The sequence below is a fragment of the Cinclus cinclus genome, chromosome 17, assembly GCF_963662255.1.
Source record: "Cinclus cinclus chromosome 17, bCinCin1.1, whole genome shotgun sequence".
NCBI classification, from domain to species: Eukaryota; Metazoa; Chordata; class Aves; order Passeriformes; family Cinclidae; genus Cinclus; species Cinclus cinclus.
In genome coordinates, this window is record NC_085062.1 from 5,172,693 (window position 1) to 5,188,644 (window position 15,952).

Below are 15,952 nucleotides of genomic sequence, written 5' to 3' on the forward strand. Positions count from 1 at the left end.
CTTTCATTAGACATTTATGTATCTTCTGCAGAAAAGGAACATATTGAAACTGATGTCTGCATGTTTTTGCTGATGTTGTTCCAGGTCACACCACACTTGGGCTCACTACCTGTGCTCCAGGTGTGCAACAATGAACCAACACGGGCCAAGGCCACAGTGGGTCTGGCCCTTCTCCCTTTTGGAGTATTTCTGGCAGAAATGCCCTGGTAAGTGCCATGTTCATGTCCCCACTGCGTGGTAGCCACGTGCCAAGTAGTGGAGCCGTGAAAGCACAGCTGGCGTGCACAGCACACGTCACCACAGTGACAGCCCAAATCCAGCTGTGACAGCAGGGAAAGGAGCACACCCTGTGATGGGACAGAGTCAGACTGGGACACCCACCTTGGAACCCAACATCTGTTTTCCATGGAGTGCCCAGACAACCCATGGCAGCCAATCCCATGATATTTTAAAGCAGGAAGCACTGCAGATAAAGACAGATCAATTTTGCCCTACGATTTTAAATGAAACTCTCCTGTTTTGGAAAGAATTTTATTAAGGTGAAAATATAATACAGAATTACCTATTTAGGAAGAATGTGCTATTAATTCTTAGCAGCGTATATGGAAGGGAAAATTTCATTTTTATCTAAATGGTTTTTTCTGCATAACCCATTTCCATATTCTTTTACAGCTCAGTAGTGGGAACTTTTCACATTTCTATTTGGGCCAGACCACTGTGGAAGGCAGCCTTCAGGAACGTGTCAAATATAACCCCTTAAAACATATTCCAAGAGAAGCTCCACAAACTGGAAAAAGGCCAGAACAGCACACCTTAAAGGATGGTTGGAGAAGAAAAGGAAAAAACTTCTCAAAGATGTAAGCCAAATTTTTGATGGGGAGAGGAAAAAGGATGTGGTTTAGGGTGTTTTTTTCCCTAAGGGCCAAGAAGGGTTTCAGTCTTCCCTCTCTTTTTCCTCACTTGAAGCAGAAACACCTCCTCTTTGATGCAGTTCCCAGTCCCAAACGCACACAAAGAGCAGAATGGGGCCATGTTATCACTCTGAAAAAAATGGACATTCTGAGCTATAACATGTACTAGTACGTACAACCAAAACAAGTGTAGGCTATGAAAGACTCACTTTATCATAAACAAATGCTCATTTCTCACTACAGTTTCATACAATTTCAAACTGAATATAATCCAAACAATAATTCCAAACAACTGATGCTGGGATCCAAGTTTCCCTGACATACTGCCATCACACAACAAGAACAACGTCGAGTAAAAGCAAAAGCAGATTCGGAACTGACTGCTTTGAGTTTTACCCTCTTTGCCTAATCTAGTACAAAGAAAAGCAAACATAAAATTCAAAGTTTTTAAAATTCTTCATTTCATCATCATGGATCTGAGATCCAAGTGAACCCAAACCTCAACAGCACAGTGGCCCTGTGTTTAACAAACAAAGCCACTGACTTTCCAAGCACTGCAGCAGGGCTCACTGAAGAAGCTAAACCTCCGTGTTTTCTAAGCATTGTTCATTTGACATTCTTCACCTCTTTTATTCCCCCCCCCCCCATTGGCTTTTTATTAGCTTACTTCAGAAAATTAGTATAACAAAAAATTTTATCTTTCAAAACAGACATTTAAAAGTGCAGCAGTTATGAAAATACAATTGGACAATGAACAGTTTTTATTCCCTCTACCTCGCCACACTCCGCACAGCAAAGCGGTAATTACAGGAATCTACTGGTTTAAGCTCTACAGTAAGCTCTTTCCAAATTTAAGGCCAGCAACCAACCCTTCATTATGCTTAATAGGTAGAAATAAAACATAATTGTATCACAATCTCCCAACGCACGTTCCCAGCTCTGAGGCTCACACGTGTCTGGCTCAAAGAAGAGATTTTTTATCTGTTCTTTTCCGTAAGAGAAACACTGCAGCACCATTGGCGTCAGCCACTCGAGGAAAACTACACAAAACACTAAAGGATCTGGAAAATTATTTGGAGTAAGACTTCACTGTGTTGTTAAAACCTCACATTTCCAAAGTGGTGCTCGCTGGTCCACAGTAGCTGGAATTCTGTGCCCCTGCACCAGCAGGAGCCCTGGCACAGTCAGGACCATGCCCTGAGGGCCCAGAGCACTGGGAGCAGCAAATTCCCTTCTGCCTTTCCCATTCACACCTCAGCTAAAAACAAGTAACATCAGCACACAGAACATGAACTGGATTTATCTACAGGACACAACACTTTGTCATGTAACATACGACACGACTTTGATGCACAGTTTAAAAGCAAAGCTCACCCAAATCACCAGGGCTGCCCTGCCCTTGAGCTTTCCCTGCTCCCCTGCACCTTTTCGAGCCATCACCCTGACAATACACCCTGCCAACAGCACAAAGAATTGGCAAATTATGGGATGAAGCTTTAAATATATTATTATTATTATTATTATTATTATTCAGAATGAAGGAATGTTTTGCTGTTCTCCCTTTTTTTGTGATCTGCCTCTTTCAAAGCATTTTGTGTGAGATTTGAATTGTATTTGGGACAGCCCGTGTTCTCCCTCTGCCTCCAGAACAACGGCATGGTAGGGAGAGCACAGGGAGCTGGGCTGCATGTGGCTTCTCCTAGCACAAAAAGAACAGCATGTGTCTATATTTAGAGGTAGAGAAGGGAACCAGAGCATCCAGGGAAAAAAAAAGAAAGAAATTTTACTGATTTTATCTTCAAAAAAGCATTTGTGTTTTTTTGGTTTTTTAAATCGAAAATGCGCTGCAAGCATTTGACCCTATATCCAGCAACAATAAAATCTGTTCCATCATAAAATACCAGCTGCTTTGCACTTCAAATAATACTACTATTTTTAAAGGGTTTCAGAATTATTGTCTCATAGATTGTGGTAACTTTTATTACAGTTACTGAGGAACTCCTTATTTTTCTTTTGTAGAATACAATCAATAGGCCCATTTATTATCTTCTTGTTTTTAAATCTGCGTTTGGTCTGAAATTTTGTGTTACTTTTCAGACTAGGCAAAAAACCATTTTTCAGCCTAATATTTGACACCAATAGAAATTAAAACAATTGAGACAGATCAAAAATATCTGTAACATTAGATGCCAACAGCTGCCTGGCTAACTGGCAGGCATAAGGGACACCCCTTTTAATTATCAGCTCAATACCACTCCAGGAATAAGTCACACCAGGTGGTTGTAATCTGCTGGGCAGTTCAGACCTGGGGTCTGTGTCCTCCTCTGCCATCACCCAAGGGAGCAGGGAGAAGAAGCCCTCTCTTGGTGGTGCTTCCAACCCCAGGCATCTGGAGGAGGTGAAAACCCACCTTGCACCAAACTACTTCTTCAACATTCAGGTCTCTTTTCCCGTTGCTAAGACTGACAAAGTTATTCAGAAATTCACTCACACAGAGATCAGAAGTGCCATAACTGGGGTTTGGGTTCATTTTTTCCACGAGAGGAGAAATACTGCCCCGGAGAGGGCAGCACAGCCGCGCCATCCCCACCGAAGAAGGAATCCACGCAGAAATGAGATCAGCAGGTGGGACGAGATGCTCTCAGCCCTTCATTCCCTGCCCACACACGCTTCCCAACCCAGCAGCATTCAGCACTGGTGTTTCAGCCTTTGCTGGGTACCCAAGTGCCCTCCTGCTCCACTCTGCACCTCACCAGCATCCTCCGCCCAAACCCTGGTGGCCCCGCACCGTGTTCCAGCGGCACACTGGCACAACCAACCCAACAACGCCTGTTTGATTTTGTCTGGAAAGTAAATCCTTAGCAGTGGGACCATCTCCCAGGTTTCTAAAGCACCGTGGCAATTTATGGTGCAATAAATATGATCAGAAATAAAAATAATCCTAGAGTGGGACCTGAACATGGACTCCACCGCGCTCTAAATCACACGCAGACCCCGATCTCCGTGAGAACGACGGCGATGCCTTGACTGACCGAGCCATCCAGCCAGGAGCAGGAATGCTGTGCAGACACTCCCTCCCTGCCCGTTTCCACTCACAGCCTCACCTCCAACAGGGCACGGGAGGGAAGGCTCAGCCCCATTCCCCAGGGAGCGGCACTGCTTGCAATGATGCGCAGCTGTGCCTCAGACCGACAGCATCCTCTGCCTCTTCTGACTGCTCTCACCTGAGATCAAAAGGCTTTTAAATGCCATTAGAGAGGAATATTATACCCACTCACTCCCACCCCCCAGTAAAAAAAAAAAAATTAGTGGAAGATTTTTCTAGGAAAGAGATCCTAAAATTCTGACCAGATAATAACCCCAGCCCAACCTCCATTTCCTATGTTAATAGATCAATTTACATCTTTCTAGCAAAATGGTTTCAGGCTACAGTATAAAAAAGCAAAAAGTCACGCCTTTCTTCTGAGACTGCATTTTGGGAGAGGATTAAAGAGGAAGGAAGGATATGACTCTTTCCAGGGTTTTGTACTGTATTTGCTTTTTACAGCAAATTAATATTCTCAATTTTAACTCAGGAGTACATTCTTAATTAGGGTATGAAATGCTTTAAAATTTTCTTCACTTTACAAATGGCTGCTTTTTCAATTAACTGTGCTTCCCCAGCCTCAGGATGATCTTTCTATTAGAAATAGAATGCTTTCGAGTATTTTGTGAATACTAATTCACAAAATTAATTAAATGCAGACTTAACTCTGAAAACATATATTTTACCACAAAAAAACGCTGCTGTCTTCCAGCTACTGACCGATCACAGGCTTTGCTGGGATCAAGGAGATCAAGTCCTAAAGGCTCAGCAGTCAGAACTGAAGGTAGGAGAGTTAAAAGGAAAAAAACAAAGTTCCTCATTTTGTATTTTGAATGCTCCAAACACAGAGGGGGATTAAAATAAGATAAATATCCCAAAGTTCACACAAAGTGGCCGCAGGAGCAGGACTGTGGCACGTCTCTCCCATCGTTCAGTCAGAGCTAGCAGAGCCCTTCGAGCTCCCACACGTGTTGTCTGTGTTTAAACTCAAATAAACTGTATTTATTTCGATGTAAAAAAAAAAAAACCCTACCAAAGCAGCACTTAAACGTAACCAGATTTCTGCTTACCAAACCAAAGAAAGCTTTTTTAGACAAATGTTAAAAGCTGATAAAAAAAAGTAGACCGCCCAGTGTCATGCTCGGTGGTGTTACATTAAAACACCAAACAGACATAAACAGATTTGCTGGAATTGAAAACAAACAGACACCAAGTGCCCCTCTGCAGCACCCATGCAGCACCTCAGGCTGCAGCTGAGACTTGGAACTGCCCATGAGGATGCACACGTGCATCCCAGGGAGCGGCACCGTCCGCAGTGCCAGAGTAGCTCCTGCCCAAACAGGCAAGGCAAAACTTGGGAAAATGTTACTTCCAAATGGCCAGCATGGATCTGACCCAATCCTACAGAGAGGGATGTGCCCTACGTGTGAGTGAGGTGTCTCAAAAGGGCACAAGCATGGAGCAAAAATAGTCCTATGACAATGCCTGCTGCTACAAAAAAAATAACCCAAGTACAGGAAAGAAACACAACAGTGGTGACCAAGTATTTTTGCATTAGTATGGATAAAAAGTGCAGCTCTAAGAAAGGCACATTTCTAGACCATCGAGTCTTAAAACTTATTACATCAACTAAGGAAAATGCATTCATCCCATCCAGATGCTTTTGTCATTTGCCAGGAGATGAGCGGAACATGAAGCCTTAGAGGAGAGGGCAGTGGTGGGGAGACAAGAAGAAGGGGTGCTGATGAGGGGAACAGTAAAGCAATATCATCTAAGATGTTCTCTTTGAAGTATTAAGAAAGTCAGCTTGTAAAAATTAATGGATTAGACCTCCAGCTGTTCAAGTCTCAGCTTTAAACTTAGTAGGCATTTGACTTTGGAACATTGGCACATAATCCATAAAATATATTTAAATTTGTAAAAAAAACCCCAAATCCTTTGTATTAAAAGGTCACTAATAACTCAGAATATTTTAACTGCACCAACACAAAAGCACCTGGCAAAGGAAAAGCAGCAAATTACAAAGAATTGCAGTATTTTTATGTAAGTCATTCATCTAATCACTGCGTGTAAACTGGGTCTACCTACAGAACAGCAAAAATTTGGAATCACATTTTAAAAACTGAAAAATCCAACCAAGACCAGGAAGGTGAGAGCAGACCTTGAATTTCCTGGGCGATTCCACAGCTTCACCTATTTAATTTCCATAAGGTTCCCCGTGTCCATTACCCAAGATCTGGTGCACAGCCAGCCATGTTCTGAACAGCCCTCACTAACCGAGGCTCTCGTTTAAAAACGCCGCTCAAAAAACAAAACAAGAACTATTTCGTATTTAAAAATAAACAACACACCAATCTTAAACATGTCCTGCAAACCTTAATAATGTGTTTACAGGTGCAAACATCGTTCTTTTCAAGGGTGTAGATTTTTGAATGGAAGAGCCAGACCAGCTGGACAGGGAGGTGAATGCCGGCCGAAGCCGTGGCGCGGTGGCGAGGTGGGTACCAGCACCGACCACCCGCACTGCCTGCACCCAACATGCTCCAGTCCAAAACATGCACAAGGACAATCTATTCTATACCAGAGATAAAATAGGGAATGATCCTCTGCCTACAATCTGACAGGTCTCTTTCAAAGTTCTCAATGTGATTGAGAAAAATGTCATTAAACGGCTTCTGATACTTCAGTAAATTTAGTGTTAACAAAGTATACACGTTAGACCACCTGAAGATTCATTTTAGAATTGGCTCTGCACTTTCTGAGGAGACTCTCTTCATACTCAGATTTAACAGAAATACACGAGAAACCACTGACTGAAAATGTACAGTAATTTGTCTAGTACTAAAATTTTATATGGCCACATAAAGGTATTTTACTGTACCAAAACCCTTCCCTAGTATAGAACTCTACTGAGGCTGGAAGTCAGCTGGTTCAAATAAAAGCAGCCTATTTAGTTTTAGGTTAGATTTTTGTTTGATGCCTTATACTTTGTTCTACACAAGTAACAACAAATTGCATCTATAGACATTGCTAATTAATAATGCTTTTTATCAAAATATTATTTGCAGTTCTATGATCAAGCATTCCACTAGGTCATTGGTAAAAAGAACAGGTACCGTACCTTAAAAATTGAGGAGATACGGTGTAATACATCACAGATCAAAATAAATCTATGCTGTCATCCAGGCTCATATATAAATACTAAGTCTAATTCATTTCCTTTTACATCATACATAAAGATCTGAAGCACATTCACACATCAATTTCAAGAAACATCCCCCTTGAAGTCTGTCTCATGCACATCCTCACACCAAGTGTGTGCAAAACAACCCTGTTAAAACTCACCTTGCAACTGAACGGGCCATCAGAAAATAACAGACTTTGGGGCAAGGAAGCACCAGGATGCAAACCAGACAATCTGGTAATCTGTATTAATTCACACACAGCTAGATTGTCCACTGAAATGAAACAGGTAAATCTAGAGATCAGAAATTAATAGCCAGACAGACGGTGGATGCAAAGGCAAACAGTGGCCACAGTTGTTACTGAAATGCCAATAAATTTACACACTTCCTGCACTAAATATTTTAGTATATCACAGCAAGAGCAAATACTACTGAAAATTCTGTCCCTTGCTTTCTCTAATATATGTCATAAAGGTCAACAAGCACCATGCTACAGAATGTTTATGAAACAAAGGAAAACATTTCTAAACAGGACCATTTTCTAATAGAAAGTATTAAAAATTACAGTCAGACAAGGTAAACAATAGAGAATTTCTGTCATTCACATGAGGCCAAGCAGGGGCAACCCTTCCAACTAATTTTTTTTAACAGGTTAGAAAAGTTTAAAGCATCGTATTAAATCCAGATCTAACGCACACCAAACTCTCTCCCAGGATGAGCAGCGGGAGCGTTCTTCCCTCATCACTCTGCTTGCTAATCCAGATGATTTAATAAAGATGTGGATTTGATAGATGCAGAGTTCATCATGGAACTTCAAGACAAAGGCAATAGCTTCTTTTCTCACTAAATTGTTGAAATTGTCTAAGTTTCAGCAGCCCTGTGAGGCAGACAAAGCAGCACCGGGAATCACAGCCCCCTCGTTGGAAAAGGCGCTGAGCTTTGCTGCTGAACTCGCTTCCTCAGCACTCACTACAACACTACAACATTGCTTGCAGCGAGGGTTCAGTGCCTGAAAAACCTCTACGAGAGCTCTTGACAAACTCAGTCCCAGTAAACGAACGCAGTCCCTTAGTAAAGCCTCTAAAAGAACTAAGCAGTATTTAAAATAAAGCAGGCAGCAGAATGCACTGGAAAGGGAAAGAAAACAAAGGCTTCCAGCCGCATCTGGACCAAATTTGACCTTTGTTAATGTATTTCTAGTAATTTACAGATCTTACACGCTGCTCCAGCAAGAGGGTTGGCCTGTGGGCTCATTCCAGTGACAGGTTTGGTGTAACAATGAAATATTAACAAAAACTCACAGATGAAGGCTAACGGTGCCGCGTGGCACGTGCCCGTCAGCCCGGACCGATGAGCCCAACAGACACCGAGCAGCAAAATATATTCCCATCCTTTCCAGTCAACACCTGCAAAGTTCTAGGTACATACTGATGTCTTCACATGACATCTGCAGTATGGGACCTTCAAAATTTCAATTAAAAACTAAAACCAAAACCCCACCAATACTTAATTACTGGGTTTCTAAAGAATACTAATACACATTTCACTGAAGGGGAAATTGTTCTGGTTTGATCAAATGAGGAAAACCAAAACCCCTTTAAACTGGCCCCAGATTTTTAAGCAAATTTGATCTTGTTATTCTTTGTCAGCTAGAGCTGTGGTGTTGGAAGTCAAGACAACCCCTCTAGACTCAGTGTTATTTATCTCTCACTCCCAGTTCAAGCTGCTAGGCAAACACTAAATTTGAAAAAGCATTTTCACGGGAAAAAAAACCCAAACCTACCAGCTACTTCACATAAAACATGTTGGTACACAAAATGATGCATTAGAGAAAACTCCTTACAGAAAACACATTTCAGGGCAGAGCCATGTCCAGGCAGCATTACTAATTCTACATTCCGAAATGGAACGTGCTCGCGCAGCATCGGAGGTGTCACACCTCGCAGGAGCACCAGCAGCACCGGTGTCTGCTCTCAGCAACCTCCAGACCCACAGCTCACACAACTGCCAGAAACCAGCAAATCATTTTACCACCATTATGGGGAAAAAAGGTGAGCTGAAGGAATCGAAGCAGTCATTAATTAAAACAACTCAAGTTGTTTCGCCCATAACCTGCGCATTTAACAGAGTATTTGAGAAGTTCCTGATTCTGCTGTGCTTTGGGGAGCCTGCTCTTTCCATCATGGCCAGCGCTGAAGCTGGACCCTCCGGTCCTGGCACTGAGAGTGGCAGGCAGTGGTAACAGTGCCCAGCACTGCACCAAGGGGAAGCTGCCCCCCAATACCCACTGCCCCTTCCTCCACCTCCCCGGCACCTGAGGAGCCGACGGTGCCAATCGCAGCGATGCCACAATAGGAATGAATCCCCGAGCACCTGCCCTCTCACGGCAGGTTTAAATCAATAATGTCTGCACTGGGGAGGACTCTGAATCTAATGCTGCTCTCACTAACGCTGCCCAGCCCTAAAACAGTGCCCACCTTCCAGCACGGAACGCCGAGGAGCTGCCTGAATTCGGAGCAGCGCTATCTGGAGCCTGCGCATCCACCCGGACACTGGGCTACTGCTGGAACAAGCACCACAGTGCAAATCCCAGCCGACTGAGAAGGTTTAAAATCTCAGCCCACGTCTAAAGAAGGCCTTTTCTTAAATACAGTTTCACACACTTGCACTATGGCAATGTTAAGTTATATTATTTCTACTGACCGAGGTGAACAGTCTGTTTAGTCTCACCCATTGTATCTTTATAATCTCCAACAACAGTTAAAGTAAATTCTCAGTGAGACTGTATAAATTTCCTCATCCGAGGAACCAGCCCATTCAAATCCGTCAAGTGACTAAAGCATGAACCAACCCGAGCGCCTCTGCATTGTTGTGGAACTGGTTTGCTATTTTATGTTAAGCCTCCCAAATACTAAAACATATCCTTATATAGGAACACTGATTAAATGGTTTTCCTTCCAAATGATGAACTGTTTTAACACCAACATTGTGGTTATCGCGACCAGAAAGCAATTACTTCTTTCACTAGCTGTTACTAAGAATAGCTGTGATCAAAGTGACTGGAGGAGTGCTGTTAAAAGATGCTGCAGAAGCATCGCTCCGTATGACACACACACACACAATATAGATCATTTTAAGCCAAATTACACTTTTAATAAATGTGCTGTTCAGAATTAAATCACTGCTCAGGATTTCTTTTAAATCACTGCTCAGGATTTCTTCTTTCATCCAGGAAGTCGAGATCTCTAGAAGTTATTCTTTCAAAATCTATTTCTAATCACAGCACGATGCAAGATCTGTGTATTTGTGTATGTGTGTGTGAAAGTGCACACGTAATGGGGTGCATGTGGTGTGAGAGAACGTATGTATGTGCTTGAGCCTGCCAAGGCAGAAGTAACAGGAACTGTGATTTGTGCTAACTAGCTATTGATCCAGTCAGATCTAGATGTTGTGTACAAGAAACAATAAAAGAGAAGGGGCCAGGAAGGATGCTGCGTGCAACTCCATTTAAAAATGGAAAAGAAGGGCCCCAAACAAACCAATTTATGTCCTTGCCTGGGTGAAGCATGGAGAATGCTGATGGGCTTCCTCGGGTCTGCCGTGCATGCTAAACACTCTGCTCGAAATGAGAGTCTCCTGTGCTGGGCATTAAACATGAACAAAGAGACAAACCGTGGGGGCTAGGATTCACGCTTCAGAAAGCCAAAGCTGCAAAGCCAACCAGAACCGGGTAAGGAAACAGCCCAGTTTCCTAACCAGCTCCCTTCCAATTTCACCAACAACTTTCTCAGCAAAATTACTAAATGTGGAGAGCTGTAAAAAGTCAGTCTCTACTACCAGAGATAATGAAAACAATTTCAAGCTACACTGCGGTACCAAAATACCACCTTTCCTAGGCACAAATAATGAGTTTATATTGTGTAAACTGCACACATGTATTTCTAGCACACCAAAACCTACCCGCCTGCCCTCAGATAGCAGGTACAGCATGTGCACCCATTGTAACAATCACACATACAGCTAGGCAGGTTGCAAAATAGGGATTTGATAAGATAAAATAGAAACCAATTGAATCTATAATCATCCTTATCTTAAACAGCTTTTATAATAGAAGGTTTTCCATTAAAATATTTCCTAAGCCTGGGGAATTATGATGCCCTCTGGACACAAGGAAGGATCAAAAATGACAACTAATGTCAAAAATAAACATCTGTCAACTAAGCAAGTTTTACACTAAAAGACCCAGAGCCTTATGTTAAACTGCCTTTCTTTGAATAAGAAATAATTTGTTACAAGCCGTTCAGTTCAGTATCACACTGCTGTGGGCTCCAAACATAAGCAGGGGGCACCTAGACCTGAAGGGGCAGCACTACCACCAAATTAATATTTTTGTGGTTTGGGAAATCCTCAGTCACAGTTTTGGGAAAGTGACTGGAAGGTTCGTCTGGCACCAGGCTCTGTGGGAGCCCCCTCCTCAGCACCCCATGCCTGGTGGGACCCTGCAGGAGCCCCCTCCTCAGCAGCTCAGGCTGCAGTCCCCTCCTGCAGCACCCCAGGCCCAAGGAGCTCAGGTGGGGCTCACTGGAAACCCCTCTGCCCAGCACCTCCACCTGCCCATTCCCTCAGAGGCATGACAGGGACAGGGCTGGCAGCAGAGGTGCCATGGGGCAGTTGTCACCTGGGTTAGTCAGGCAGCAGGCACTCTGTCCCTGACACTGGCCCCCCCAGCAGAGCCACCCAGCATTCTGCAACCCCAGCCCAAACTGGGAAGGTGCCTGGCACCCACCACGAGTGGAGAGGGTGTGGAGTCAGCATGTGCTCAGAGTACCAGAGCTGCAGCCTCACCATGTCCCTTTTCCTGAGCAGCCCACAACCACCCCTACCCATGTGCCAGCACCCACGTGGGACAACTGATACCTTCTTTGCTGGGGTTCGGGGGCTTGGGCTTCTCCCAGGGCGCCATGGGCTTGTCCTCCTCCTGCCCCTCCATCAGAGCCTTCTCTCCAGGCAGGTACCAGGTGGAGTTGTGCTCTGCCATCAGGGAGTCCAGGTCGATGGTGCTCATGGTGCCCTTGACACCCTCCGAGCAGCAGCTGCCCAGGTCACTGTCCCCATTCTGCCCCGCACACTCCCCCTTCTTGCTCTTCAACCCCAAGGGCTGGTCTTCCGAGATGCTGAACTGCTGCCGCTGGAGCTGGATCTGTGCCTGCAGGATTTCCAGGGGGTGGATCTCATCCTGGGCCGAGGTGCTTGTGGGGGTCCGCACCTGCTCCATGCTTGGTGTGCCAGGGTGAGCACCCGCCGTGGTGCTGAGCCCATAGCTGTCGGGGGTCGAGGTAGATGTACTGAGAAGGCCAAGGGCCAGGGGCTTCTGTCCGTTGAGAAGTGCGTGCTCCCCACGGGGCAGCTTGGGCGAACCACCCAGCAGCGGGCTACGGGTGGGCTTGGAGGTGGCATTGTCGGAGCTGGAGGATACCTCGTCCTCGTTGCCATAGCTGGTGCTGACCTCGTCGGGAAAGTCCACGTGCGGGGAGCTGCCGTCTGACTTGGTCACGCTCTGGATGCCGCTGTCCAGGGAGGACATCAGGTCGGGCTGCTCCGCCAGCAACAGTTCACTGCCCTTGCCCCAGGATGGCGAGGTCAGGGGCTTGTCATGAGGGGTGCCTCCACCGCGCTCAGCGCCCGCAGCCCCCGGCGGGGCCCCCGCCGCCACCGGCACTGCCGGCTGCCCTGGGCTGACACCGGCTCCCCCACCCTCGGCAGCTGAGAACTTCTCAAAAAACGTGCCGGGGCTGACGTGTCCACTGTCCCGTTTCCGGCGACCCCGACCCCTCCCGCCACCCGCCTTCCCCTCGCCACCGGCCACCGGCTCCAGCGCGTAGCCGGGCGAGAGGCTGCTCTCCGCGGGCAGCAGCGGGGCAGTGCCCCCTGCTTTGCCCGTGCCACCCCCACCTACTGGTGGCCCTGCTGGGAAGTAGTCCGGGGCAGCAGGTGGCGGGTCAGGCTCGGCCTGGCTGAGCTTGCGCTTGGCCTCGGCCGGGCTCTTCTTGTTGAAGGTGACGTTGAGGTTGGGAGCGCCCAGGCTCGCGATCATGTTTTGGCAGGCAGTGGAGAGGGCAGCCAGGCAGCTCTGCCCGAAGACGTTGTCCTTGCTGGCCGCCTTGCTGAAGGAGCCCAGCGAGAGGGCACCCAGCTTGCTGGCGGCGGGCCGTGGTGGGGGTGGCGGGGGAAACTCGGGCGGGGGCGGCGGGTAGGCCCCGGGCGAGGCGCTGAGGGCAGGTGCAGCCCCGTGGGCCGCCGGCTGCCGCGCTGCCGCCCCAAAGGGAAAGCCGGGCTGAGCGGCGAAGTCGGCGGGGCCACGGCGCTCAGCGGGGGCACTGGGCAGTGCCACACCGCTGCCTGGTGACTGCAGCTGCGAGAGGCCACCCATTGTGGGGGTGAAGGGCGGATGGACGCCGGGCGACGTCAGGGCCTGTGCCGGCCCCTCACCCGCCATGCGCAAGGGCTCCTGCAGCCCCAGCCCACTGGCGCCCGGCCGGAAGAGCACGGCAGGGCCACCCGGCTGCAGGCCCAGCTCGTGGGGGGCTGCCTCGGCTGGTAGCCCGGGTGCCGCCAAGCGCCTCTGCAGCAGCTCCCCGGGCGGCGGCGGCCCTGCGAACCAGGCGCCGTCGGGGGCCAGGTGCGGCGCCGGCGCATCGAAGCTGCGGCCGCCACCAGCCTCCCGCTCGAAGGCTGGCGGGGGCAGGCTGCCGGGTGCGCCCACCTCACCATGATGCCCCAGCTGCTGCAGACTGGGCGGCCGCAGGCGCTGCTGGCTTCGCGAGGCCATCTGCTTCATCACCAGGGCCGCGTTCTGGCGCTGCGCCAATGCCGGGTGCTCAGGGCCGCCGTGTGGCAATGGGCCCCCAAAGGCCTCAGGTGCCGGCGGGGTGAACTCGCCCGGCAGGCCGGGGTAGGCCGTCGGGGAAAGGTGACTCTCCATGGCCGGGCCGTGCATGCTGCCGCCACCCCAGGAGGCGCAGCGCTCGACGCCAGGAGTGTTGGGGAAGTCAAAGCGCGGCCTCTTGGCGACGCTCACGTAGGGGGCATCGAAGTGCTGCAGTCTTTGATTTGGTGGCTGTTGCGGAGGAGGGTGCTGCATATTAAACACGGGGTCGGTGTAGGGATGCATATTCCTGTTCTCCAGTCTGTGAATAGGGTATTCAAACTGTGCATGCTGGTTCTGCATTATGGGCCCATTGTCCTGCAGGTTGGAGTTGGGAGCGTTGGCTTCTGTTTGCTGTTGCCTAGGGATGGCTGGCGGGCAGGAGTTCTGTCTGGCCAGCAAGCCCGGCGGCTGCTGCGGTGGTTGCGGTGGTGGTGGTGGTGGCTGCTGCTGCTGCTGCTGCATCAGCGGGTGCCTGGCGTTGGCCCCCGGCTCCATACTGGCCGACATCTTCCGCGCCCCCCCGAAGCGCTCGAAGAAGACGCCGTGCTGCTGCGGCGGGTGCGCCTTGGCCACGGCCATGCCCGGCGCCCGGGGCAGGGCGGGCGCCCCCGCGAAGCTGCCGCCCGCCGGCACCTGCCGCCCGCCGCCGTAGTGCGGCAGCTGCCCCTCAGGCTCCGACGGCGAGAAGACGGGTAGCTCGAAGTGGCCGGCAGGGCCGTCGCCAGGGTAATTGTATTCCAGCGAGTCCACGCCGCCCTGCGCCGGCAGCCGCCGCGGCTCCAGGCCGTGGGGCTCGGAGGAGCCGGCCGCCGGCAGCCCGTGGAAGGAGGCAGCGCGGTTGGGGGACTGGTCGAGGGGCAGGCAGGGCGCCGGCACGGCGTGGCTGGCGGCGCCGGCGCCGTGGTGCTGGAAATCGGGCAAGGTCCCGGGTCGCTGCTGCCCGAAGCCCTCGCCGCCCTGGCCCTCGGCCATGTGCTCGTAGCCGTCGGCGAACGCCGTCTGCCCGCCCAGCGCGCCGCTGTAGCCCAGAAGGCGCCCGCCGTGCACGCAGGAAGCGCCGGGGTCGGGCCCGAAGCCGCCGCCGAAGTGCGGGGGGTGCTGGTGCGGGTGGGGGGCGCCTCCGGGGCCGCCGTGCGGCTGCTGTCCGCCGAAGAAGCCGTGCACAGGCGGCTGCATGCCGCCGCCGTGCAGCTCGGCGGGGCCGCGGCCCGGGAAGCCGTAGCCGTCCCCGGCCAGGCTCATGTTCATGCCCAGGAGGGGCGGCTCGCCCAGCGCTCCCAGGGCCGGGTCCGCCGGTGCTGGGCCGCCGCCGGGGAATGCCGGCGCCTTGAAGTGCGCGCTCATGCTCAGTCCGGGCTGGCCGAAGCCCCGCTCCGCCTGCCCGCCGCTCCGGCCGCTGTTCTGCGGCTCGAACTGCTCCAGCCCGAACATCCTGCGCGGCTCCTCAGCAGGTCATGGCTGCTCCGCGCCGCTCCGCCGTCCCGCTGCCCGCCGCTCCCCGCTGCTCCGCTCCGCGCCACTCGGCCGCCCCCGCTCACATCCTGCCGCGCCACCGGCACCGGCCGCTCGCCCGCGCTCACCCCGCCGCTCGCCGCTCGCTGCTGCCCGAGAGCCGACGGGGCGGCGCGCCCCCGCTCACAGGCTCCGGCGCCCGGGAGCTGCGCGCCGCATCGCCGGCCGGCCGTGCGCTCCCGCGGCTCGCAGCGCTCCGGCGGCGGCGGGGCCGGGGCGCGGGGCCGGGCGGGCGCTGCGAGGGCTGCGCCGCGCTCCCCGCGCGCTGCCGCGCTCTCACCCAGCGCTGGCGGAGCAGCAACAAGTTTTGCATTTCAGCGATGAATTTCAG

At 50.3% G+C, this 15,952-nt stretch overlaps 1 protein-coding gene across 1 annotated transcript in view; it reads right to left on the reverse strand.

Moving 5' to 3' along the window:
- MN1 (MN1 proto-oncogene, transcriptional regulator) overlaps window positions 1-15,540 on the reverse strand; it is a 30,691-nt gene extending 15,151 nt beyond the window's left edge. The window contains exon 1 of the mRNA XM_062504567.1: window positions 12,099-15,540. Coding sequence (XP_062360551.1) covers window positions 12,099-15,540 — 3,442 coding nt within the window. The remainder of the gene's footprint in view (window positions 1-12,098) is intronic.
- Window positions 15,541-15,952: the final 412 nt, after the last annotated feature.